The sequence below is a fragment of the Cheilinus undulatus genome, linkage group 17 (assembly GCF_018320785.1).
Source record: "Cheilinus undulatus linkage group 17, ASM1832078v1, whole genome shotgun sequence".
NCBI classification, from domain to species: Eukaryota; Metazoa; Chordata; class Actinopteri; order Labriformes; family Labridae; genus Cheilinus; species Cheilinus undulatus.
Genome location: NC_054881.1, coordinates 18710949 through 18738597, shown reverse-complemented (window position 1 = coordinate 18738597; position 27649 = coordinate 18710949). Strand labels below are relative to the sequence as shown.

General features: G+C 40.2%; 1 protein-coding gene across 1 annotated transcript in view; it reads left to right on the top strand.

The window, feature by feature from the left end:
- The first annotated feature begins 15204 nt into the window (after positions 1-15204).
- The window catches only part of LOC121525309 (ephrin-A5b-like), a 135040-nt gene continuing 122595 nt past the window's right edge, over positions 15205-27649 (top strand). The window contains exon 1 of the mRNA XM_041811217.1: positions 15205-16046. Within this exon, the coding sequence (XP_041667151.1) occupies positions 15922-16046 (125 nt within the window). The 5' untranslated portion in view covers positions 15205-15921. The remainder of the gene's footprint in view (positions 16047-27649) is intronic.

Sequence of the window (27649 nt, the reverse complement as noted above, 5' to 3'; positions counted from 1 at the left end):
TTTTAAGCCTCTCAAAGAAAGAATGGCAAATGACTTACTAGAGCTAGAATCTTTCCAACATATCTGACAAATGAGGCTTACAGGTAAACCTTTATTAACAGGTAGACCTGTTAACACTATGATGATAAAACTGCATGTAACTTGTTCTACAACTCTAGATTATTACCTTATTGTTAACCTAAATTCTAAGGGGTCATATTATTGTTCAATTTTCCAAGTACTGATTTTAAATTTGGAGACAATTCAAATGTTTCATCTGTTCACTAAATTGGACATCGTGCATCACTATATATCGAACATAATTCCATACTATTAAAATCAAAACACATTGGCGCTATCCAACACACCTCAAAACAATCTCCCCCATTGTTTTCTTTGACCGCACCTATACCAGCGGGTGCCCGTGGATGCGCCTCACCATGGCACTAAAGGCCACTGTTCTATTCCTGACTCCACTGGCTGGTGGAGTGTTTCCCTAAGAGAACAGCTGTTTTGTCTCTATTGACTGCTGTAGTAGCCAGAGGCAGACTTTACCATTAGGCAAAGGTAGGCAATTGCCTGGGGCCCCCGGACTACTACGATAAACTTAACCCTTCCTCCATACTCTCGCCATTTGGAATTTTAAGGCCTTAACACACTCATCAAAAGTGTGAAATATGAAGTAAACTTTGCTATGTTATAGACTGTTAGAAAGATTCTAACAAAGCCCAGCGGTGACGTCCTACAGAAACACAGCAACAGAAACTAGCTCTTCTACTAGTGTGAGGAAAACACAGAGAAAAAAATCAAACTCACAATGTGTGCGGCCCGCTTTCTATGCCCTACTGTAGTCTGAAAATCAGTACAATCCTGTTTAATCCTTGAAGGTAAGGGTCCAACAAACAAAACTAGCAGTTTTATTTGGTCCCAGAAACATGATAACTCCAAAAATCATCAATAACCAACACCACGAAAACACTGCTTATCTTTGGTGTGACATGCTATGCGTTTGGTTCTCGGTTTGCCATGTCTGACAGGGGCAGTGTATTGAAGAAAGTTTACCCCTCTGTGTCTCAGAGATTCCTGGGAACAAAATAAGCGCTTCCATGTGATCCTGTGGCTTTTTTTGACTGAGTAATGTTGAACACTTTTTGAGAGGTTTTGTTGGTACAACATGACCAAAAAGAAAGTCCAAAATGGGACAAATATCTTCTTTTGATTGAGCTAAACTGTCACTTTAATGTCATGTTTGCAGTTAAAGAAAAATTTAAAAACATGGGGAGGCACCAAATTGTAACCTGGCCTAGGGTGCCAAGGTGGCTGGAGCTTGCCCTGGTGGCCAGCCTCAGGTAAAAGTGTTAAAGTTGACATATTTTAGGGACAAACTAAACTCAAACAATTATTCATTTATTCTGTATTACTTCATCTCATGCTGCTGTATTGTTCTTTGTAGCTGAACTCTATGTAGAAGTTAAAAATATCAGAGGGTCCTGACTCAGCTGATTCTAAAGCTAACATTTAGCATTGCTCACTCTCTCTCTCTGTCTCTGTGCTGAATCCTGGCTGTGCTGCTCTGCTGGGCTGGCACAGACCCCTGCGATCCATCATCACCAGCCACAGCCAATGCAGAGTCACCTCAGCCTCGCTCTTCTCCGCAGGCTGTCTGCTAATTAGGAGAAGCAGAGAGTTGTGAAGTAGCTGCGGTGCAATAACATCTACAAGAAATGCATGTGTGCCCGACAAGGAGCGGGGAAATTTCTGATTTAGCTCGGTGAGGGGATGTTTGAATGAGCCATTATTTCAAAAGTTTGCTCCCAAAATGAGATCATTTCCACTGGAAAGTACAAAATAAAATGAAATGTAAAAGTTTAGTGTGAGAGATAATTTCAGCTGAAAGCCATAATGACACATAATGTTCATACTTTCAGGTTCACAGCCCCGTTAAAAAACAAGACCAAACACATATTTCTTTTTATGTGCCCCTAATTTGCACACAACTTTTCACATTTGTGAAATTACACAAACCACTGGCTATATCTTGCTAAACTGCCTGCCAGTCATCCGTTTATTTTTTTTTTTCTCTAAGCACAGAAATGTCAGGAAATGTTGATGACTGCTTTCAGGTGATCTTGGGACTGACATTGTCTGTATCGCCCACATGCAGACGTTACCACACGTCCCACCAATCACCAAAATGCCGCTGGTGCTGCGCCTGGCAGCTGCTTTCTGCTGGCTGTTTGACAGTTTCATGATGATTTGGTAGCTTGCAGGATGCTCTGCAGGAATTCTTGGTGCTAAGCCAAACTTTGGAAGCCAGAGATATACAAATGAGGAAGAGTGGGGCTGGAAACACAAATTTGGAGCTCACTGGATTTGGTTAAATTAGGTTTTCACTCCACGTGAGGGTGTTTGTTAGGTCTAAAATTTGGTAATTTAATTACTTCCTGGGGGAAATCAAGAATTTCATGGTTTTTATTCATAAACATTAGGCATTCAGAGGTCGTGTGGTACTCTACTGATGCATGTTTGATGAAGCAATGTACAAGGCAAACACAATACCACCTCTTGATTTTTATAGTTATCTCCAGCTTTAAAACCTGTGCAGCATGCACTGTTGCACACCAAACTGCCAGCTGTGGTGCAGGTCAGTCTTCTTCTTCACCTCAGACAGGAAACTATTTTGAGCTCTTTTGATGATGAGACAGGAAATTACATGGAAAATTAACAGTACCAAGATTTATTTTATTTTGTACATATAAACCCCATCAAAAGAGTTGGGACACTGACAGCACCCAAAACACTGTAAAATGTGAATAGAAATACAGTGATTTGAAAACACTTTGCAACCAACATTCAATTGTATACAGCACATAGACAAGATTTTTAATGTTAAATGTACAACCACAAGTCCAAAAAAGTTGGGCCACTGTGTAAAATGTTGATAAAAACAGAGTGCAGTGATTTGCAAATCTCAAAAACCATATTTTACTCACAACAGAATTCAAGCAACATGTTAGATGTTGAAACTGGGACATTTTACAATTTCATGACAAATATTACCTCATTTGCATTTGATAGCAGCAACACATTTCAGAAAAGTAGGGACTAGGCTCCCATGCCACAGGCACTAACCATATACTATCCTGTGGTTTCCAAAAAGAAAAACAAATTTGGATTCATCTGACCACAGAACAGTTTTCTATTTGCCTCTGTCCATTTTAAATGAGCTTTGGTCTAAAGAAGACAGTGGTGTTTCTTGATAGTGCCTAAGCTGCCTGTGCCAGAGGCACTAACGCAACCACATACCAGAGATATCGGAGATGCAGGCTTTTGAACTGTCTGGTAATCACATGCTGGATGGTCCCTCTCCTCTTTAGTCTGTACATGGCATCCATGGTTTCAAATTCCAAATTTTAATTCATCTGACCACAGAACAGTTTTCCATTTTGACTCAGTCCATTTTAAATGAGTTTTGCTCCAGAGGAGACAGTGGTGTTTCTGGATCATGTTCACATATGGCTTCTTCTTTAACTTGCATTTGTGGATGGCACAGCAAACTGTGTTGAGAGACAATGATTTCTGAAAAAAGCCCATATAGTGATATCCAGTACAGAATCTAACTGTTTTTAATTAAGTGCAGTTTTTTAGATGACAGGAGGTGTTTGTTGCCTTTGCGTCTCATCTCTCTGACTCCAACTTTTGTTCATGTGTTAGGTAAGTCACAACAGATCGTTTGTTGGCTTGATGATTTCCGCCTTTTATTGAGGAAAAAAATGAACAAACTGCCACACTGGGGAAAGAAGTTTAGTTTTTATAATGATGTCATATAGCTGACTCAAATGTGTCCCGTACCCTGGTGCAGTTGCACTCACATCTCAATCAAACCGTGCTAGGGTCCACTTGAATTGTGCTCCAGACCGACTCCCCATGTGGACCAAGGCCTGGTGCGGTTCATTTGCATTCACACTGACAAACAAACGCCGGACTTTGAGTTCAAGTGTACTAGGATCTGGAACCGGGGCCCCAGTATGAAAGCAACCTTAGCTGCTGGTATTTCCTAAACCCTGTATATGGCCCAGGTTACAACTGTAAAAATTAAGAATTCTCTGGCTTTGAAGAATGTTGGAACTACCGAGGTAATGTAAAAACTCACTTTTAAAGTGTATATAAAATAAGAGTATTTTTGTCAAATAAATGAAGACATTCAGTGCAAAAATTCTACGTATTGTACCTTTATTTCTAGTTTTCATGGACTTTTATGACAGCAACCAAATATCTGTTGGTTTTGGGCCACTAGTCAAACTAAAGAACCTTTTGAAAAATGTGCACTTGGGCTTGTTAGAAAAATTTTATGGATATTTGAAGACAAATTTCTCATATTTCTAGGACCAAACTAAACAGTCTTGTAGGATACATTTGTTTATTTCACAATTATTTTCCATGCTTATGTTGGAATCAAGTGTTTCATATTAGACAGGTATCAAATCCTTGCATCAACACTCAGTCGTTTATTTGTGTTACTGAGTGTCCTTGTATGCTTTAACCTGAAATCTCTGTTCATATAATTGGATGTTTCAGTTTTGACTTTGGCAGCTTTTCCTCAGGCTGGCCGCAGCACGACTCATTTATTTTCCTAACGTGTTTAAAGGCCACCAGCTTTATTGAAATTGTTTCATTTTCACACCAATCCTCCCAGAGGGGGGTGAGATATGTGTCGGAAGCAGGGCCAGACCGTGGATTCCCTCTCGTCCTGCCACAACCCCTGACACCCCCTGCCCCCATCCTCTCCATGACCCTTTCTGGGCTAGATCTTAACCCGCTGATGCATCACCCCGCGCTCCCCTAACTCACCCGCTGGGAGACATGAGCTGATGAGTCTTTTCAATCATTGGCGTCAGATCAATTTTTACCACGCTCGCAGTGATTTCGCTCCACTGGTTTGATTCACAGCTCCCTGATTTCCTGTTACTATCAAGTGGCCACTCGAAGCTCGAAACACTTCACATCAAAAGCTAATGAACAAAAGCTAATTTCCAGACCTTTTCATTTGAAGGACTAAAAGGTGTAAGTGCTGTGAGTATAATTAATCTCTTTGATAGAGATTAACTCAACGAGCTACTTCAAAGCTGGATTTCCTTTGGGAGTTTGTTTACAGCTCCCTTGTACAGTAAAGGGTCTTTCTGATTTCAAAACTGGGATATGACCTGGCTCAAGGGAACAAAATGTGACTCAATGTATGTATATTTCTTTTGCAATTATTCATCCAGTCTTTTATTCCTCCCCACTAATCTAATCTAGACTCCTGCGGTTTTAGACATAAGCAAATTTCAGACTGACTAAATTGTGTTATGAGAATGTGAGTGAATGGATTGATTGAGCGGGCAATAAGGGCCGATCAATGAACAGATGAGTGCTCCGCAGTGTGGGATGTGCCCTAGGGCAGGTTTGGCTTTGATTGGTCACCCACAGCTGTGGCTCTCTCCAGCTCTGAATCTGTTTTGTTGCATGGACTCGGGGACTGAATTTCATCCCAGGGCCGCCATGCAAGAAGACATTTGTAATAACCACAGGAAACACGGAGACTAGGGCCGCAGGTCAATGGGGGCTGAATGGGGAGCATTTGGGTTAACCGGGGGGGATTTGGAGGATTTATTGGTCAACTAAAGGGGAATTTGGGTAAATAAAAGATGTTTAGAAATTTTACAGGGGTTGCACTTTGACATGAGTCTTTGATTGAACCACAAAGGCAACCAGTTGTAATCATTCAGCCACTTGTGGATTTAGCAAATGCAGAGCTATGGGCCAACCAGATGGCCATTGCTCCACCAAAGGGGCACATGTGACAACAGAGACACAAGCCAACTCCTGTTGATGTCTAGGGAATCATATCAGAACATAGTTTGGACTTGCTGTTTAACAAAATTAGAACTAAAAAAACACCCTCTGCTTTGATGGCCTTGGTCCAATCGATGGGTCATTTTTCTCATGCACTGGGCAGTAATGAATCGACCATTGGGATCTTCATTGACCTGTCTAAAGCCTTTGATGCTGTTTACCACAATTTATTCATATGTAGAAAAAAAACAGAGCTCTATGGTATAAAAGCAATCAATTTCCAGTTGTTCAGAAACTTTTTAATCCCAAACTAATAGTGTCTTAGAATAATGTGGAATTAGGAAGTTAACATGTTAAGTACCACAAGGGTCCCTTCTTGATCCCTTTTCCTAAATTATTTCAACAATTAACTATAGATAGGAAGTTAACCTACAGATCACCTGAAGGGTCTTTGCGTGGCCCCTTTTCCTTTATTATGTCAACTAGAATCTTTCTATAGAAAGTTAACATGTGGAGTACCTCAAGGGTCCCTCCTTGGTCCATTACTTTTCTTTAATTATGTAAACAAGATTCTTTCTATATATAAATTCTGGTAGACATAATTAAGAAAAAGTAAGGGACCAATGTTAGACCTTTGAGGTACTCCACATGTTGACTTACTATAGGATGTTAACATGTAGGGTACCTCGAAGGTCTATTCTTGGTCCCTGAATTTTCCATTATTATGTCAACTAGAATCTATCCATAGGAATTTATTGGTTGGAGTCAAAGGTCTATTCTTGGTCCATTACTTTTCCTTAAGTTTATCAACTAGAGTCAATCTATAGGAAGTTAACATTTGGAGTTCCTCAGGGGTCTATCCATGGTCTCCCCAATTATGTCAACTAGAATCTATCTATAGGAAGTTAACATGTAGATTACCTCAGTGCGCTATCATTGTTTCCTCACTATGTTGTCTGACCAAAACTATCATGTTTTTATTGTACTGGTTCGACATTAATAATATGGCACTCTGTGAAAAAGTACCCACATGATTTTTGTACCAAAGACATAGATAACCTCTATTAAAGATGGTTTTTTTAATAACTAACCAAGATCTAGCCGTAGTACAGAAAGTTTTAGGTGTTCTCATTGATGAAAAACTTGATTGGAAATACTAGAGCCTCCAAACATTTATAGTTTTTAATTTCAGTGATCAAATTTCTGTAGATTATTGAGATTAATCCTTTTTTCCACTTTGAAATTCCACTACTTTAGCTTTAAAACTTATTTTTTTGTTTTATTTAGGAGTTTTCTACGGTACTGAACTAAGGATAACTGTCATCTTGTTTGAAAGGCAGACCTTTTATTTTGAAAGAACAACAGCAATGGGTAGCTCGAAATTATGGCATGAACGTAACCCAGAAAAAGAAACTTGTTATGGTTTCACTAACACTAGCAAAACAGGGCACATGGGTTAATAATAATTAAGCCTGGACCTGTTGTCAAAGACAACTGCAAGGTCTATATAGATGACAGAAAAGGCGTACTCTACCCCCCCTTGGTGTACAGCCCTGGCATAAATGAACAAATCCCCGTGCTAACATAGCTAACATTCCAGTGTCAGCAGCCCTCAGTCTGAATGAGTTTAAGCAGGGCCGGCTCCACGGGTCACAGGCATCACTTACCTACATGCAGGGAAACATCACTTTGAAAACACACATGGAGAGGGTTTTTTTTCCTCCAGAAAAATCATGTGAGCTGTCTGTGTGTGCCTGTCTTTGTATGAGCTTACACACTCTCAGGCTTTTGTGTTAAAGTCTGAGTTTGTGTATTTGTGTTTGCAGAGGTCATGTATACAATAAGAGTTCACCCAGGTGCCAAACAGCCCCACAAGTGCAGATTCAACAGGAGTCACTCAGACCTCCCACATCTCCGAGTCAGCCTGTCATCGTGCATCTTCTTCACCCCTCTTCTCTCCTCTCCTTCAGCTCCTATTTCACCTTCATTTGTGTATTTTTCATCACAGCCGATTATTTTATTAAAGCTCCATTCTTCCTCTAACTTTAACATCCCCATCCTGGATGAGCCGCCTGCAGGCTCATGCTGGATTTTAAGACAGAGCGATGAAGAGCGAGAAAGACAGAGGAATAAACCGCTCCCATGGAGGAGAGATAAACATTTACTTTTCCATAAGGAGATGGTGATAACATTAGGAGCAGCCTCAAACACGGCAAAGAGAAAAGTGTTGAAAGTAAAAATGAAGTCCAACACACAGAAAGAGTTGTAGAAAAGAAGAAACACATGACTGTCAAGATCAATCTGTATCAAAAGATAGATTCATTCCAATAATAATTCAACAAAACGTTCAAAAACAAGGCGGGTCTAGATGTTAAGTGACCACACCAACAACCAGATATTTATTTAATTTATAAACTTTGAAAGGAAGCCAAGCTTGATCTCTATGCAATATAAGTTAAAGGAAAACTGTTGAATCTCATATGAACCAAACATGGACCTGCAGAAACTGAACCACAACAGTTATAGCATTATTCCATTCTTAACATTTAAACTCCAAATATTTGCTATTGGTGAAAGGTCTGGCCTGCAGGCGGGCCAGTTCAGCACCCACTCTTCTACTGTGAACCCATGATGTTGTGATGTGATGGATGTGGTTTAGCATTGTCCTGCTGAAATATGCAAGGCCTTCTCTGAAAGAGACATTGTCTGTATGGGATCATATGTTGCTCCAAAACAGGGGTGTCCAAACTATGGCCCGGGGACTAAATGTGGAATGAGATATGGTCCACATTAGAATATAAAGCTTGTACTTGATTATATCATGCTTCTATGCTAATATGGTAAACAAACATTTTGACAGCAAGAATTTATTGATATTGATGTTTCTTTATGATTAATTTAAGTCAGCACTATAAATGGTAAACATGCTGACAACCAAAATAATAACAGTATCATATTTCATAATGCCGTGATAGCTTATGGCAGCAAATAGCAGTACCAGTGGCATTCCAGAGGTGAAACCTCATTGAAACCAAGGCTGACCAAGGCCCCTTAAAACAGATGGGCCTCCTCAGAATCCTTAAAATGATTGGCTATTTGCTTTTTCAGTGATTAGCAATTTTAGCATACCCAATCACTTTGCGTATCATAACCTGTATCAGATTGATTTAACTAACTTTGATATTCTCAAGGTGAGCTTCATGGAAGTGGCCACACCATCCTTATATTTTTCTGTATTCGGCCCTTGGTGGAAAAAGGTTTGGACACCCATGCTCTTAAACTTCTATATACTTCTCAGCATTGACATTGTCTTTCCAGATGTGCAAGATGCCCACACCAGAGGCTTTGTTCCTGTGGTGTGGCTATCAGAGATGCAGGCTTTTGAACTGTGCCCTGATAATAAGCTGGATGGTGCCTCTTCTGCTTAGTCTGAAGGGCAAAGAGTCTATGGTTTCCAGAAAGAACTTCAAATTTTGATTCATCTGACCACAGAACAGTTTTCCATTTTGTCTCAATCTGTTTTAAATGAGCTTTGGTCCAGAGAAGACAGCAGCATTTCTGAATTCTTATTTTCATGATACAGTTTTAACTTGCATTTGTGGACGGCATAGCAACTGTCTTAACACACAATGATTTCTGGAGGTGTTCCTGAGTCCAGTAAAGAACCATGCCCATTTTAATGCAGTGCCAACTGAGGGCCCAAAGACCACAAGCAACCAATTGTACTTTTTGCTTCGTACCTTGTGCACAGAGATTTTTCTAGATACTCCGAATCTTATGATGATATTAACTACTGTAGATGGTGGGATATTCAAATGTCTTCACAATTTTATGTTTAAGAACTTTTTCACTGTTTTTTTTTCACTGTGATTTCCGCCTCTAAAATACTTCCACTATACCCAGTTATGTTACTGACTTGTTGCCAACTAATCAAATTAGTTGCAAAATGATCCTCCAGCTGTTCTTAAATAGTGCCACCTACTTTTCCAGCCTTTTGTTGCCCTATTCCTACTTTTTTAAGATGTGTTGATGCCACCAAATTTATAAAAGAGCTAATATTTTTCATGAAATGGTAAATTCTCAGTTTCTCAGTGTACCACCATGAATAAATTGTGGGTTTATGAAATTTGCAAACCGTTGCATTTTGTTTTGATTAACGTTTTACAAAGTGCCCCAACTTTTTTGGAATTAGGGTTGTAACTTCAGATTGTATGTACCCTAATCTTAGAATGTCTTCTTATTTAATACAACTTGATTTCTAAATACTAGGTTACTTAAAATCTCTGGGTTTGTTGTTAATCCAGTTTTCTGAAGCACCAATCCCTGAGTTACCTGTAGGTACCTGAGCTCACCTGTTTAAAAGGTAAATAGTGACAAGCACCAGCTGCAGGACATGAATCTGAAATCACTGTAGAGTAAAAAGAATCCACAGTGGACGGAATCGTGACCAGCCTCCTGTGGGCTTTGTTTACAGTAAATCCACCTCACACTGTGTTTGTTTGGGTGTCTCTCTGAGGTCATCCTGTGGGTTTTTGTGAACTGTAGTTGTGTGAACCTCAAGAACAGAGTGTTTTTGTATGCGTGCATCTTCCCTGCATATCTCCATGTGTGTATGTATGTGCACGTCAGACCGATCGGCCACCTCCGCCAGACTAATCCACACGCTATAATCACCTCATCTCAGCAGCTAAAGTGCCTGTCCTACTTCATTTAGGCCTGATGTACGTCTGTGTTCCCCAAGACAATGGAGTCATTATAAATTAGGGTCAGTGGGGCTGCAGCACGACACACAGCGGTGCATCCTAATGTGTCTCATGGTCTTATGAGTCTGCTGTCACACGCATGGAGCCGTGAGATCTCAATGTGAAGAATACATCACACAGAGTGACGGAAGATGCAGAATGTAACCGCTTTTTTCTTTATAGATCCAGTCTGTAATAAACCAGCGCCATCAAAGCGCCTTTGAGTGTTTATGTTGTGACACGTGCTTTCCAGCCCTTCAGTCCTCTTCCATTAGCAGCTCATAAACACTGTAATCACGTTCACATTTTAGAATTTCCTTTTTGCCCTGAGAAGTAGATGAATAGTTATTATTGTCACTGCAAGAAACATTTGTGCTGTAGCTGCTCTACTTGTTTAAATTATGTTGACTGATTTGAGTTTTTTGAACATTTTTCACTGTTTAATAGTATGAACAGTCACTGGACTGCAGTTATACAATAAAGCACTTTTGTATGAATTTCCACATGAACTCCTGCTTGTCTGACTGGAGAGGGTTTTAAAGCCTCTAAGCCGGCAATGACCAAGGCCCTTACGTTATCAAGTTATCTGTCCTTACGTCAGTCTGGCTGGGCCGTTCTTGTAAGCTAAATATCTTAAGACCGCTTTGACATATTTTCATTAAACTTTCATCCATACTTCACCCTGATCGAAGGTTTAAGGGACAAAATTTTGCAGATCATACCCCAAAGGTCACTGGGCCTCAGGTTCAATCTTTGAGTTCCAAGCCATTCTTGTGAGCATATCTTTAGAAATGTATGTGTATTCATGAAAAAACTTTGCACAAATGCCCATCAACACTCAAGGATTTTCTGGATAGATTTTTCAGGCCAAAGGTCAAGGCCATGGTCTTGTGGCTCATGTGCATGCATCCTTTGCTAGTGAACCCAATATTTCAAGAATGCTTTGAGAGACTTTGCACAACTATCTCAAGGATGAACTGATTAAACTTTGGAGACCAAAGTCAAGGTCACTGTGACTTAACACCTATTGTGGTACTATAAAAGTATTCACTGCCTTGGATGTTGTACGCTTTTATTGTTTTCTCTCTCTCTCTCTCTCTCTCTTTTTTTTTTTTTTTAAATAAATCACATTCAATAAACCTTTTTTAGAAGTCTCAATTAGTGAAATGGGGATCACCTGAGTGCAATGTGTCTCAGGTGATTGTAGTATACCTGTGTCTGGAAGTTCCAGCCACTGGTTAATCAGTATTTCTGGCTACCATTACACCATGAAGAAGGAAGAACACTCCAAGCAACTTAAGTGATGATGCAAGAAGGAGACTAGAGAAAGAGGCCACCAAGACACCATGACTACTCTGAAGGCATACAAGCTTTAGCAGCTGAGATGGGAGAGACTCTCCATACAACTGATGCCCAGGTTCTTCACCTGTCAAAGCTTTGTGGGAGAGTGGCAAAGAAAAAGCCACTGATGAAGAAAACTCATATTTAATCTTAACTAGAGTTCACCAAAAGGCATGTGGGAGACTCTGCACTGCACTTCACCACAAACACACCGCCCCCACTGTGAAGCATGGTGGTGGCAGCATCATGCCGTGGGGATGCTTCTCGGCAGCACGCCCTGGAAGGCTTATAAAGGTAGAGGGTAAAATGAATGCAGCAAACTAGAGGAAAATTCTTGAAGGCTTATTCAGTCTGCAAGAGAACTGCGGTGTTGGAGATTTATTTTCCAGCAAGAGGATGGCCCAAAGCATACAGTAAAAGCTACACAGAAATGGACAAGTAAAAGCCCAAGGAAATTCATTTCAGCTCTGTGGAAGTGATTTTATGTTGTGTTAAGAGACACTTTAGCTCTGATCTGAGTGTATACAGTATGTGATCAGGGGCTAAACATGCAGAGGGAGGATCTGTGAACCCGGCATGGTGAGTTCAGTGAGTGAGTTTAAGTGAAATAAATCAGAGTGTTTGTGAACAGAAGCCACAGTTTGACTGTTCAGTGTCTCTGTGAAGTTTACAAACCTGCCTGTACTGGGCCCAGCAGCCCCTCACACCACATCCCTCCTCAGTGGATCTGTTGTTATGAGGAGGATTAGTTCAGCCAGCAGGCTGAAGTCTGCCTGTATCTGCTCTCACTCACTGATACTCAGTCCTCCTCTGTATCTGGACATGATTATAATCCACAAAGACAAAGATGTGTTTGTGCATGATTATCATGAAAATACAATGCTTTCTTCTTTGATGAGCACTGTATTGGATTTGAGTGTGAAGGAGACGACAATATGCCTTCTAATGCTACACTCTGTGTAGTTGTTATTCCTTTTCCCGCCGCTACGTGGCGCCCTGAGTCATAAACACAAACTAATGTGTATCAGTCAGTCTTCAGTAAGGATTTGTGAAACGAAAGGAAAGCCAGTGCTTTTTGAGAATGTATGCAGAGCAAACAAGAGGAGATGGAGCAGCTTTTCTTGGTGACAATAAATACCTTGTATTTATATTAATTTATGAGAAGATGTCATCTTCCCTAAAAGCAGGAGAAATTATTCTAGGAAGTACTCCATTCTGGTTTTAGGAGATTATTACTGTCAGTAAATATGACGCTGTGTTACATCAAGGATTGCTGAACCTCATTTATAACACAGCGACTTTAACAGGACAGATCGTAGTCTCTAAACTCGGACAGGATGAGCTCATGACTGCTGACAGAAAAATCAAGTTTCCTCGTCACTAGATCTGGCTGTGAAGCGCGTTTCTGACCTGATCTGGGATCTGTCTGCCGAGCCTGGGAAGCTCAGATACCCCCCAAGGAGGAGGGACGTTGTTTTTGTAAGCGAAACGCCCGTCATTCAAAATCCAAACCAATGAGACGAGGAGCAACCGTGAAACTGTACACTGTAAAAAGTGTGAGCAGTGACAGATACGCTGCTCTCAGAGAGAAATGTGAAGAAACTTGAACTGGTGCTTAAATGCCCAAAGCTAAAATAACTGTTCTATGGTGGCCATGAAAGTCAACTGCTAAAACGTTTCAATTAATGTAAATGTTTTTTTAAACCTTAAATTAATCTAAATTACTAAAAATATTTCATGAAACAGATGAAGATGCCAGGGAACATAAAAACATTGTGAAACATGGATGTATTGTTGCACAAACTGCTGTTTTTCTTCACAATATATTTTTGCTTTTCATTTTTAGTTTTTGGATTCAATAAAGTTGTTTGTATTTCACAAAAAAAGTTTTTGTTTGTTTTATTAACTGTTTTTGCATTTAAGAAAAAGCTTTTTGTATTCAACAAAGTATGTTGTGTTTAAAAAACATTTTTGCGTTTCATAAATTATTTTAGCATTTCATAAAATGTTTATTTAGGTGCAATGAGAGGATTTTGTGTTCAAGAAACAGTTTTTTATTTAAATAATACATTTTATTTGCATTTCAAAAAAAGTTTTTATGGTCAGCAAATTTTGAGGGGGTTGAAAGTATTTTTTGTGTTTCATAACATTTTTTGTTTCAGGAATAGTTTTCTTTTTCTTTTTACAAAATGTTTTGGCTTGTCATGAAAAGGTTTTGCGATCGACAAAATGTTTGTTTTTAAAACTGATTATGTACTTCGCAAAATGTTTTTCATATAACAAGATGTTTTTGTGTTTCAGGATTAGTTTTTGCTTTTCATTAAACCTTATTGCATTTGACAAAAAGTTTTTCTATTTCATAAAAAGTTTTTACGTTCAACAAAATGTTTTGTGGTCCAAAAACATTTTTATGTGTCATGAAAACTTACTGTTTAGGATTTCTTTTTTATTTTACAATGTTTTTAATGTTTTGGTTTTTCAGGAAAAGTTTTTTTTTTCATTTTACATAAATGTTTTGTGTGTTTCATTACATTTTTTTGCAGTCAATGAAATGATTGTGGGTTAAATTTTTTTTGTGTGTTTCACAATTTTATTTTCATTTAACCAAATGTTTTTGCATTTCATTTAAATATTTTGCATTTCATGGAAATGTTGTGTGCTTTGCTGTGCATTTTTTGTATTCACTCAATGTCTTTGTTTCAAAATAAAATTTTTAACATTTAAAAAGATTTTTGGGGTTTTAAAAAGTATTTTGCATTCCACAAAGTTTTTCATTGCTGTTGCATTTAGCATTTTTTGTATTCAACATTTTTCTCTTTTGTGCATTATGAAACTCATTTGCATTTATATTGCATTTAATGTAATTGCATGTGACAAAATGATTTTGTGTTTCACAAATGCTCTTCATGTCACTTTTTTAGTTTGAAGTAACTTTCTTTAATTTCAAGAAATATTTTCTGCAAAATCTGAATTCATGGCATGTTTTTGTTTTTCATGATTTTTTCACTGACTGAATTGTTTTTTTGCAGTTGACTGTCATGGCCACCGTAGCTCTCTAAATTAGACTTTTCTCGACTTCTTTGCACATCAGAACTTGAAAATTAAGCAACTAAGGACGCTGAATTTGCATTGTAATTCGTTTTATTTGAAAACAGATCAACATGATTTATCATCTTTCACGCCTGAGCTGCACATGCTTCGTTTTTTACAGCGTGCCTGGGCTGGCACAGTAGGAGGGAGGAAGAGAGAGAGGGGGAGAGAGAGAGAGTGGGGGGGATTGGAGGAGGAGGGGGGTTGGTCCTGGAGAGCATGGCCGCAGGAGCCACAGTGCTGTTGACTCGGTTTGGTTCCTGCATGCTGTTAACAGCGCTGGTCAGGGGACGTTTAACCCGGAGATCGTGAGCTTTGACGCGCGGCGGAGACGTCTGATTCACTGACCGTGTGTTGTTGTTGTTCGGCGGGGCAGAGGTGCTCGGACAGCTGCGGGATCAGAGAGCTGAAGCTGCTGGTTGGAGTCTCTTTTCGGTGGTTCACAGCGAACAGGAGTGGAGACCCCGCGCCTCAGAAAGACTGTGCTTCTACTGTGGTTTAGCTTTTGCATCGTGGAACATTTTTGCCTTGTTTTGTGTTTGTACCTGCGTCTCAGCGCTGCTTTCTCTGTGGAAATTCAAACGAGTTGGTGAAAGTGTTCGCTGCACTGCGCGGAGTTGAACCACAGGGAAGGAGTTCGTGGAAAAGGCTGAAATATCCTGGATTTTAACTGTTCATTTCACTTTACGCAAAACTGGTTTATGTTAAAGAGAGGGGGTAGGAAGTCATTGATCTGACTGTCAGACTGAACAAGACAGAGCTTCCTTTCAAGAAGAGCTTTAAGCTTTTATCTAATCCAAATATTTAGGAGGAGGCTACATCTGTGCGGGAATATAACGCGCAAAGTGTCAAGACTTCACCTCGAAATCCATCCGTTTTTAAACCTGATCCCGAGGAGGGACTGTAATCGATTTTCGGAGTTCCCCCAGCAAACATGCCGCAGGTGGAAATGATCCTCTTCCTCATCCTCATCATTGGGATGTGTGTGTTCGGGCAGGATCCGGCATCCAAGGTGGTGTCCGACCGATACGCCGTCTTCTGGAACCGGACCAACCCAAAGTAAGTAACCGACCCTGTCGCCTGGCCGCCCGGCTGCTCCTCAGCTCTCACACAGGGGGTAACACAGCTCCTTCAGCCTTGACGGTGCTCGGGTGTAGCTGCACTCCAACCGGTTCACATGTTTTATTGTTCAGTGGCTGGTATGCTTGAACTTTTGTAGCATTAAGACGCATCAAATGTACAACAACTTACTAAAAGATGCGCAAACTCACTGCTCATATTTAAAGATCAAGAGCTGATCAGTTATCCTATCTCTTTGAAGTTGTGCGTAACGGCATTTGCGTTTAATCATCCCCATTATGAGCTCTTCTTAGGCGCACTATGACTGAATTTATTTACGAGCCATGCACATAAAGCTCCAGACCCTTCTAAGACATCAGAAAACACTTTAAGCGGTGCAAAAAAACCATAACAAGCCATTACAGTTGCATGTTCCTCATATGCTCCGTCTTAAATGGCATCTCCTGCCCTTTCCCCAGGCTTTGCAGATTTAATCTGACACAAAAAGCTTCTTTTAAAACAGAACTCAAGTGGATGAAATGGCATAAACATTTCTGTAAAGGTACAGCGTTGTATCACCATAAACAGGACAGTCAAACAGAGAGTCTCACTGTGCTGTCCATTCTTCCGCCTTTATGTGTTGTCTCCTTTGATGGATTGTTGCCATGATTACACTTTAATAATCCTCCATCCTTCCCGAATCATCGCCGTAATAACCTGAGGGACATAAATCACCGCGGACAGAGGAATAACATGCCATTTTTTCACACATCCTGACCGCTATTACGCATTAATGTTCGCTGTTTGCTCCGCGCTCAAGTCGAAATGAGGAGTGCAAAGAAGCGCTGAGAGAAATGTGTTCCACTGAGCTGCTGCCTTTGAATAATGCTGAGTCGCTTCCAGTCTGCTGCTGTTGATTGGCAATGACAGGATTGATTTTGTGCCAAATAGAGACTCAAGCTGGGAGGCTTTTTTTGGGGGCCAAATTTTGTTTTAACGTGGTGTACTTTTATTTCTACTTTTCAGGGACGGTACTTTGCTGAGAAAATGTCTGAGTGTATTTGCAGTTAAAACTTTGCAGTGTTGCAAAGGTTGCAAATTTGCATAAAAATAGTCTTGTTTGAGCGAGTTCTGCACTGAAGTGACGTTTTCTCTCATAAACGGAAGAGAAATGCAGTATTTATGGAACAATAGGGATAATGGCAGATAAAAGCTTTAAAAGTTTATTGCTGTATCTGCAGATATGATCAGGTCTGCAGCAGATGTATAGGCAGAATGTGCAAGGACTGAAGTTTTTTCTTTTCCTGCTTAGTCCTTACTCTTTCCGAAGTGTCCTTTAAAGACTGAAATTTAGGTCTTATCTACTTAAAAAGAATGCATTTTTTTATTTATTTCAAGCACTTTGCCAGGTTTGTCTCAGCGAACCACACTGCAAACCTGCTTTTTAATTAGATGAATTAATTTTAGAAGTATTTAAAAGTTTGAAAGCTCCACTAAAAGTGTTGCATTTCTATTTAGCGCTCTACAGAGCTCACTGTCTGCCCGTGTGTTGATACAGTGTTGTTTGCATCTCTCAAACAGGCGTCCAAGAATACATTTTGCATATAATGCACACGTAATCCAAAGAAATGACTTTGTGTTAGTGAATGTCTACATTTCAGAAAGAGTGCATCCGTCATGCATTTCATAATCAACTGATTCCTGTCTGTTTTTAACAAAAAATAGACCGTCACACTAAGATGTTCTTTAAGATTATAAATGTTCTCATATAAATCAGTATCTGCTCAAGTAAGTTTGGAAATGTCCCCATATCATATGACAGGGAAAGTCCAGTATCACTCGTTCCTGTTTTGCAAGTTTGCATAAAAGTCTCGTACCAACGTGCCGTTTCTGCTCCCAAACTCCCTCCTTTATGTGTCAGTACATCTCCCATGGTGACTCAGTGCCTCTCTCTTGGCACATCTGACTGTGTGTCACTTTATTTCAGATGGACAGGAAACACTCTCCAGGGCTAAAGTTTCATTATGAATCTAGATAAAAAGGAAATTCACATCATCATTTGCTCTTGGGTGAACGAGAATCTGGTTTATTGGTCATCAGAGGGGCTGAGCTGACAGGATGTTAATGTTACAAATGCAAATGTTGTGGTGGGGAGATCAAAGGCTGATGCAGTTCCTGCTCAGTTAACAGACAGATATGTGCATCTGATAAGAGTGGTCTGTCCCGCTCTCTGGCTGTGTTAGGGCCATCCTGACTAAGGATTCACACAGTAGGGTCTACTCAGATTCTTGTTGAATGTCTCGTTTTTCACCCACTGATCCAGTTTTCATTTGCAACATAAGAGATACACTTTTTTTTCCTTCTAGACTTTCTTCTAGGACTTGATCCATCCATTTTCTCATACATAAAGCATGCCTTACGGTGACCTTGTAACTGTACTACACATGCCCATTTATAATACAGAAGGTGCATCGTGAAATGTCCTTCTTTGTGAGTCTATAGGCTTCTTAAGTGGTTGACTATGTGACTTGTCAAGTGGTTTGAAAAAAGCGTTTGACACAGTGCATACATTTTTGGATCATCTTTAATAGGGATGCACAACATTATCAGCAGATATTAGCTTAAGCAGTAGGGATGCACAATATTGTTGGCATTACATCGCTGTTTGCAGATAAGCTGGAAAGATTGGTGGTACAAACAAATAAGTTGGGAAAGTTTTAGGCTGGACCTTTTCTTTATTCATCATAATTCCTTACACATGTGTGCGTGTTAAAATGGCTAAAATCTGTCCATTTGTTTGTTCCCAAGCTTTAAATAGTGTGAAGTTCAAGGTTTGAACCACATTTGATTATTGGTATCGATATCTTCATTGGCTTGGATTATTTTGCAAATATTAGCATATCTGATATTAGCAAAAACCCATGATTGTGCATCTCTATTAAAAAGTAAATTATGAATTTGTATGACAATTCCTGCAGACATGTACAAATAATATGTCTAGAGATGCACTGATTGTTAAAATCAGGCTGATGCCGATACCAATATACTAAAAGATGTAAATTTAGCTAAGCCGATACTGGATTTTCTAGGGGTGCACAATATTGCATTTTTGTCTTTATCCAATAAGATGGAAGTTACAAATTAATTTTAGCTGATATTGATGTAAATATTTAACTGTAGTTCAGACCTCAGTCCTTCAAACAGACTTAAAGTGTAATGAATGCTGCAGAATAAAGAAAAAAAGACTTCAGCTGATGTATATCTGTTGAGCCAGCCTAAAACTCCCCCAACTGATTTGTTCGCACCACCAATATTTACAGCTGATAAAGCAGATTGTATAGATATGGATTAATTATTGCTTAAGCTAATATCTACCGATGCCGATATTGTTCATCCCTAGTTTTTCTCATTACTTCTTTTGGTGTCCTCTTTCCACAATGCCTGAATTTCCTCTCCTGACTGACCCCTTAAACAAATCAGAGTTTGTCTTACAGGCCACCTCCTTTCCACAATAATGTTCTAAATATCGTCTCTAAATCAGCAGTTTGGTGAGTTAAATGTCAGCATGAAATCATTAAGCCACAGCAGATAACATCTGTTACTGATATCTGACGTCATTTTCAGAGATGCGGTATGGGCCGATGCCTTAGCAAACTGATGCATTTGTGCATCCCTAGATATAACAAATGCAAATATCTGCATGTATCAGCTATAAATATCTGAAGAAATTACTTTATAGAGTTTCAGGCTGGACCTTTTCATTTGTTCATCCTAATTTCTGAAACTTACGAGTGTTAAAAGTCCTAAAGTTTGTTTGTTCATCCCTGCAGTTTAAAGAGTGTTTAAAGGACTAAGGTTTTAGGCTTAAGCTGCAGTTATATATCCATATGGATATCCATATCAGCTTGAATTAAATTATAAATATTGGCATATCAGATATCAGCAGAAATCCAACGCCTGCAATCTTTAAATTGTTAAATACTCCCACTTTTTTGGAGATTTTTTCCCTTTAAACTCTAAGCTATTGGGAAATTAAAGAGATTCAAAGGCCAGATGCTCCGTTGGCCTGCAAAATGGGGCAGACCTATTTTAAATGTATTCATGCACTCTTGGGAGATGGACAAAAAGTCCATGAGTTATTTTACAATTGCATGAAAAGTTTTGATAAGTTGATAATTCATACCAAGACAGGTCACACACCATATTTATTTGGAGAAAACAGGCGATACGATATGGTACACTTTTTTGTCCCCTTGGAGAAATTCTCCTTGGACTCCAAGTGCTGCACATGCAGATCTACCATCACAGTAAGAAGTTAGAACAGTGATAACGTAAAACATAACCATAGACTTAAAAATAGACATTTAGCACCCCCATATAGCTCGAATGGAATTATGAGGTCGTCAAATAGCGCAACGTCGCCCCATGCAGGTAGATTTTTCCTCTTTGTGCAAGCTGTTCCCACTTCCCAAGTCCTGTTTCTTGGTTGCCATGCTCCCCACTCCTCCACCCCCACCCCGCCCCTCCTGCCCCCCTCCTGGCCCATGCTGGGGCAAACAATGGCGGGGTACACGGGGGTATTTCAGCTGCGGCCAGGGCCCAGCGTGATGCCCGGTCTTGTGAGAGATACACACATGCTGAGGTCACACACTCGGTAGAAACCAGGCGAGTTTCGGGTTAAGCAGCGCGGAGGGGACCGTTGTCAGGGTCAAAACCGGGGCAGCACCGCCGGCCATGGGGCCCCGGTGATGGCCCCGGCACTGGCACCCCGCCTGGGCTTTGTCTCTGCAGAATGGAGGCTAAATAAATGAGTAACTCTAAATGACTGTCTCCTTTTCTCATTCATGACTTTAATCTAAACCTGACCCCGGCTGTATAATGTAAGAGAGGGCCGTGTTTAGAGCCAGGGGCCCCATGACCCTCAGCACAACCTAACAGTATTCCATACAAGCTTTTGGGCCCCAGATCCCTGCTGTTTAATGTAACCATACTCAGTATTGGAGCCCTGGGAACCTGCTGTGGTACAGTCCCCACTTCCAGATGAGCCCCCCCCCCCCGTCTGCCTTCTCTGCTGCATGTTTGACCAAAGTGGGAGAAACGGCATCCGGAGCAGCAGTCCATACTCAGCCATTCATGAAATCCCCTACAGGAGCCCTGGAATTGAAAAGGGAAGTGAGTCGTGAAAAATGGAAATGCGTTGACATTTTCATGTTTTTCTATTGTTTCAAATGGGGCTGAAAGAAAGACAGAAACCTTCTTGTAATTTGGACCAACGTGCGTCCATGTTTGCAGTGCTTTCATCTCACAGAAACATCCCCCTGTGCCGATGCTTGTTGCTGATTAGGCTCAGACGGGGAGGACTGTGAGCAGCGCTGGAGGAGGGATTTACAGCCCTCAGGATGGTTCAGTTTCGCCTGGAGTTTGAAAAGCCTCCACGGTGACAGCGAGTAGCTTTACTCACTCGTGTAAGCTACTTAATCAAATTAAATGAAACTCCAGAATCAGGGAGTCTTGTTAGAATGAAACTGCTGAGATATTTTTGATGGCTCGACTCAAAAAGCTTTTTTTGGTGCCAGATTCCTCAAATAGAAGCAGAAAGGCTTCAGATAATTATGCAAATAGAGGCTGCGGTCAAATCTTTCACACCATTCTCCACAGCGTTAGTCCATTATTCTGGAGGTGTTGTCTGCAGAGGCTGTGCACAAGTTTAAAAGTCTTAAGAAGCTTCTAATTTGGATAAAAAACTACAACCTTAATTCCAAAAAACATAAAATGCTGTGTAAAATGTAAATATACACAATGATGTGCAAATCTCATAAAGCTATATTTTATTGACAATAGAACATAAACAACAAATCAGTTGTAGAAAATGAGAAATGTAACATTTCATGAAAAATATTAGCCTATTTTGAATAACCCATCCCATCTCAAAAAATTAGGGACAAGGCCACGCCTACCCAGAAAACTCAATAAATGGACCCACCCCAGTTGTGATTTATTGATGATATCAATATACTGTACATGTTGGATCAGTAGCAATGGTGCGGGCAACCTTTCAAACAGGTAACTCATTGGGAGTTGGAAAGCATGTTAAGCTTTTATTAGTTTCTAATATTGAAAGTATTTTTAACCTCTTTTCACCACTCTTTACAGCTAATTTAACAATATTTTGTCCATATTTTGCCTATTTCTGCCTCTGTTAGCCCATTTTTTTTACATGTTTTCTGCCCATACCTGTGACTTTTCACCCATTTTTGCCCCTTTTAGCCCCCTTTTCACCACCCATCTCCTACCTGTTTTGCCCCCCACCCTTTGTAACTACTTTTTGTTCATATCTACAACCTTTTAACCCCTTTTTCCTGCCCATTTTGCCTCTTTTTGCCAAATTCACCTCTTTTGCCCTTTAGCCTTTTTAAAATTCATTTCTTGCCACTATTTGACCCATTTTAACAACTTGGAACCTTTTCCACCTCTTTCTGGCCCATATCTGCCTTTTTTAATCCATTGTTGCCACTTTTTAACCCATTTTGTTTCTTGGATCCTCTTTTTGCCACTTTTACTCAGTTTTTCACAATTTTCACCTATTTTTGCCTGTTTCCCTAATTTTTGCTACTTTCTGACCCATTTACAACACTTTGAACCCATTGTTGCCACTTTTTAACCCCTTATCACTACTTTTTACTGCCAAATGTGCCTCTTTTTTTATTTTTTATTTATTTTTTACCAATTTTGCCTCTTTTGTAAGTTTTCTTGCCTCTTTTAATTCATTTTGGCCACTTTTTTAGCCCTTTTCACCAATTTTAACCCCCCCCCCCAGCCACTTTTTCTGTTCATATCTACAACTTTTTAACCCCTTTTCCAGACCATTTTGCCTTGTGTGTGCCCATTTCACCACTTTTGCCTCTTATAATTGTCAATATTTAAAAAAAAAAAGTACTTCTGTTTAAAGAAAAGAGGTTTATATTTTGAAAAAGGTTATTTTATACTACAGCTTAAATAAAATTTAAAAGACATTTTTTGTTGCCCTGATAGAGGGGTTATTATTCAGGTTGAAAAGTAAATATTGATATCACTGGTTAACTTTAAAATAGATGGGTATTTTGCTGACCTCCATGGCCCCCCCATTTGTCAGAGCCCCAGAAAGCTCTACCATATATCCCCCTTTTATGGGCGGCCTTGCCATGGGCAACAAAAGGCTGGAAAAGTAAGCAAGAGTACCTTGATGCAGGCAAGATGGCTGACATACATCCAATCCTTACCGGAAGCCTCAACCGGATGTCCGTACATGTAAGGTTAGGCTTAGGCATCAAAACCCAAGTGGTTAGGTTCAGGGTAAGGCAGTGGGGAAGGTGATATATTTGAGATCTAGTACCAAGGATTGGGCTTAGGCGCTGGCAGCTGAGTCTAACAAAAAGAAGAAACTTCCGCCTGGGACTTCCAGCATGGATTGGATGTATCACGACGCCCATGTCAGCCATCTTGACTGCAGTTGGGTCCCTCTCAAAGTAAGTGGTACCAATGAAAAACAACTAGAAGAGCATTTTGCAACCAACTCAGTTAATTGGCATCAGGTCAGTAACGTGACTGGGTATAACCGAAGTATTTTAAAGAGGCAGAGTCTCTCAGAAGTTAAGACGGGTAGAGATTTACCAATCTGCAATAATCTACTTCTAAAAATCGTGGAACAATTTCACAAAATATTTCTCAGCATGAAACTGCGAAGGCTTGAACATCCCACCATCTACAGCATATAACTTAAAAGATTCAGAGAATCTGTAGAAATCACATCATCTCTGGGTCAAAGCTCATTTAAAATGGAGTGAAGCAAAATGGAAAACTGTTCTGTGGTCATCACCAAACCAAGACTTATCAGGAATTGCTTCACACTGTTGATATATAGACTGATAGACTTAAATTATACTTTGGGATGCTGAATAATTAAATATTAAACATGCAAATACAAAGTTGCTAATAACATATTCAGTATTTGTAACATTAGCCAATAAACCCTCTCATTAGAGAGTCTTATTGGAAGATTGTTGGTGGTAAAAAGTTGCATACAAAAAACATTAACAGCTTATACCGCCCATTAATGCAGCCATATGTCAGAACTTAAAACCTGTAGTTAAAGTGCATCTCATTAGGTGAAAATGGTGCCAATTCTGCTGTTTTTGTGTGAGAAAAGTCATTTTTTGCACATGTGCAGATGATTCATAAAGCAGTTAGTTCCAGCTAATAAATCCCGTCTTAAGTTTGTTTGATTGGAAAGTGGCAGAACGACAGAAACATCAGCCCCAAGAGCAGAAAGCAAAGCTCAGAAAATAAAACCTGAAGCATTTGGTTGTGGAAAAGGCTCATGTAAGAAAAATGAGACACAGATGTTCCTTGTCAGCCTCGCCGTCTGTGTCGGTAACCAAATGATGGAATAAAGCGTACGAGTGGGGTACTTACTGCTGCTCTGACAAGGAGCTATTAGTGAATTCCCTGCTCACCAGCTCTTTAGCTGCTTCATTAAAACCCACCCGGGTCCATATGGTCTGCAGGCAGGCGCTGCCGTGGCCTAAGGTGTTTATTTGTTGCTGATAGGTGGGATCAGCGGAGAATCAGGGCCGGGTTCCGTCCTTAATCTTCCGAGCTGTTTGTGTCTCGAACGCCATGGAAACTGATACCCCTCGTCATCAAAGAAGCTCATTGGGTGGGACTAACGACCTGACAGCTGGGGAGAGAGGGATTCCAGCATTCAGGGAGAGCTCTGTCACCCCGGGGGTTTCCTTTAATCCCTGATAATGCCCCTCCAAAGCTTTCCCCAGCAGATGCAACATATTTCTCCATAAGACAATCAAAGAATCTTTTCATTGGCCTGATTCATGTTTGACAGAAGTCTGCTTGTTGACTTTGAAAGACCTCTTTGATGATCTAAATGTTCTTCTTCATTTTGCACATCTGTGATTGTTTGTGGTTGAAGTAAAACCCCAGAAATTGGAGTAAAGTCCTCGAGTTGACACTTGGAGTGCACGCGTTTCTCTTTTTAGCACAGTGACCTCCACTATTTGCTTTTTCTTACACTGCTCTCTTTTTAATCTCCACTTAAAGAAACAATACTCTATTTTTCACTTGGTGGCGAGCTGATGTTGTGATAGTTTCCCAGTGGTATTGTGCGTTGCCCCGTTTGCATTGTTCCCACTGTTTACCCTCGCTTTCCCCTCTCAGCCTTTTCCCGGCTCCCTGCTGCTTGGTTCCGCTTGGATTAAAAACGGTCACAAAAAGGCAACCACGTCCAAATATTGACTGGGTCTCAGGACCGCAGCCCCTCTCCCAGAGCCGGCGCAGAGCGCCTGAAAGGCCGCTTTTGTTTCGCTTGTACTCAGCGGCCCATAGCTGGATCTTAGCTGTGTGGGGAGAAAGAGGAGGAGACGGGAGAAGGAGACGTGGTTGTGGGGAGTGTGCATATATTATCTAAGGTGGGGCAGGGGGATTATAACGGGCGGGACAGCACAGTTGTGGGGGTGATAGGAACTTCTGCACTAGAGGCCAGAGGCTACTAAAGTTGTCATGACTTTGGAAAGAGTCAGGACAACCTTCTTGTTACTTACAGGAAAGTAACAACATATTCCAACACTTTGGTAGCACATAGACTTGTAACTGTCCTTAAAAGCATTCATGCTTTTAATTATGATAAATGATTTTTTCTCTAGTGTTGTTTCTTTAGTGCACAATACTTTTTAAAGTAATAAATATTGAATTTATTCATAGAATAGATAGGATGGATGCATAAAAACAAAAGTTTTGAATAGGTTCTGTGCAGATGATGCTATGCAGCAGTAGATAACTCTCCTTGGGGGTCAAGAAGTGATTTCTGCATAGAAAAATGATCACAGAAAAACCATGTGTTTGTGCTGTTTACGACTATGCAAAGCCTTCAACGTGTGAAAATAAAAGTTCTTAACTTTGAAGCTACTTTTTGCAAAATATTCAGTTAAAAAAGTAAAAAAAAAAAAAAAAAAAAAAAAAAAAAAATCATGGAGAAATGGAAGTAGGCAGGAAATAAAAAAGCCACTGTCTGAAGCCTGTATGAGTGTATGGTCCATTTCCACAAAGCGGTCTGGTTTGGTTCAGTACTGTTTTATGGTTTACCACATCAAACTCTGATCTTACTTGTGTTTCCTCAGCCGATGTCTGTTCAGAGTCACTCATTGTGACGAGAAATCCATCTCTTTTAAAAGATCCAGGTCATTTTGCTTAGCTTTGTAGAGCTGGTTGTTTGGCCCCCAAACGGCTCTTTATTTGTACCAGTTTGTTTTTAAAAGTGTGGATTAAGTAACCCCAAAAAATGAGGAAAGGACACTGGCACTCAAACAGGAGCTAGCACATTAAAGAGCCGTTATGCAGAACAGGCTCGTTGGTGAAAAACTCATTATTAGTCAGACTCAGGATTGAGGAAATTTCGATGTTGATCGCCTCCACACCATGTGAATTGGTTTAAGTGTGCAAAAAAAATTCCCTTGTTTGTAGCGTAGAGATCATACTCGATATGTCTCTGATAAACCTCGCTCTGTGGGGGGCGAGTGTTACCATCTTGGAGGATAGAATTTGATCCCAGACTGTGGAGGTATGGGATTGCCACCGGTTGCAGAAATCTTATCTCAGTATCTTTCGGTATCAAGATTGCCTCCAGTGATGGGAATCAGGCACCTGATTCTCATCTCTTGGGGCTACCAGAAGCTCCAAACGAAAGTCAATAGCAACAGCAGAATAAGCTGTTTGGCATTTGCAGAGAAGATCTGGCAAATTTTTCATGGGCGTGATCCACATTCTCAGCTCTGCTGCTCATCCCTCAAAAGCATGTTCCTTACAAATGTGGCACCATTTAAAAGGGAAATTAAAAAGGCTTTCTAATGGTATAATATTTTTTACCAAGAAGCATTGTCACAAGAAAGAAACAATCTACCAAACACATATTTCCTTACTTTTTTTTTGCTAAGTTTAAAAATGTTCTATCTATGGTCCATTTACAGCTTTAGGGTACTAAATGTTTCCATTCATTGTAATGGCTTTAACCCACTTCCTGACCCCTAACAACCATTTGGGACAACCCGATTGTGGACGACCTACAGTAAAATAACAGTGAACTGCAAGGCAGTGTGATAGCAAATTTTACGAATCACTCATAAGATCCTGACGACAACGCCAACTGTGATGGCAAAATACCATCATGTGCTAGACTGAAATAATGACTGTGAAACAATGACACATCTATGAATTTATTTTCTTGCAAGAAAAGGTCCATTTTAATGAAAAGGTTTGCTAATGTTACGAGTTGGACTTGTTGTTTCATCAGCTTGCTTCTTGTTGATAAGTATTTCATTTGTGTTTTTCTCCTTGAACCTTTAGCCCAGGTCATTTGATGCTGTATCTTCACAGGAACAGGTAGTGGATCAGTTGATGTGCTTTGTCTTTCATTTTTGCAGCACTGGCATTGAAATGGTATTGCCTTTTTTTGGACAATCTCAGTGGGGGGTGTATTATCTAAGGTGAGGCAGAGGGATTATAACAGGCAGGACAGCACAGTTGCGGGGGTGATAGACACTTCCGCTCTAGAGGCC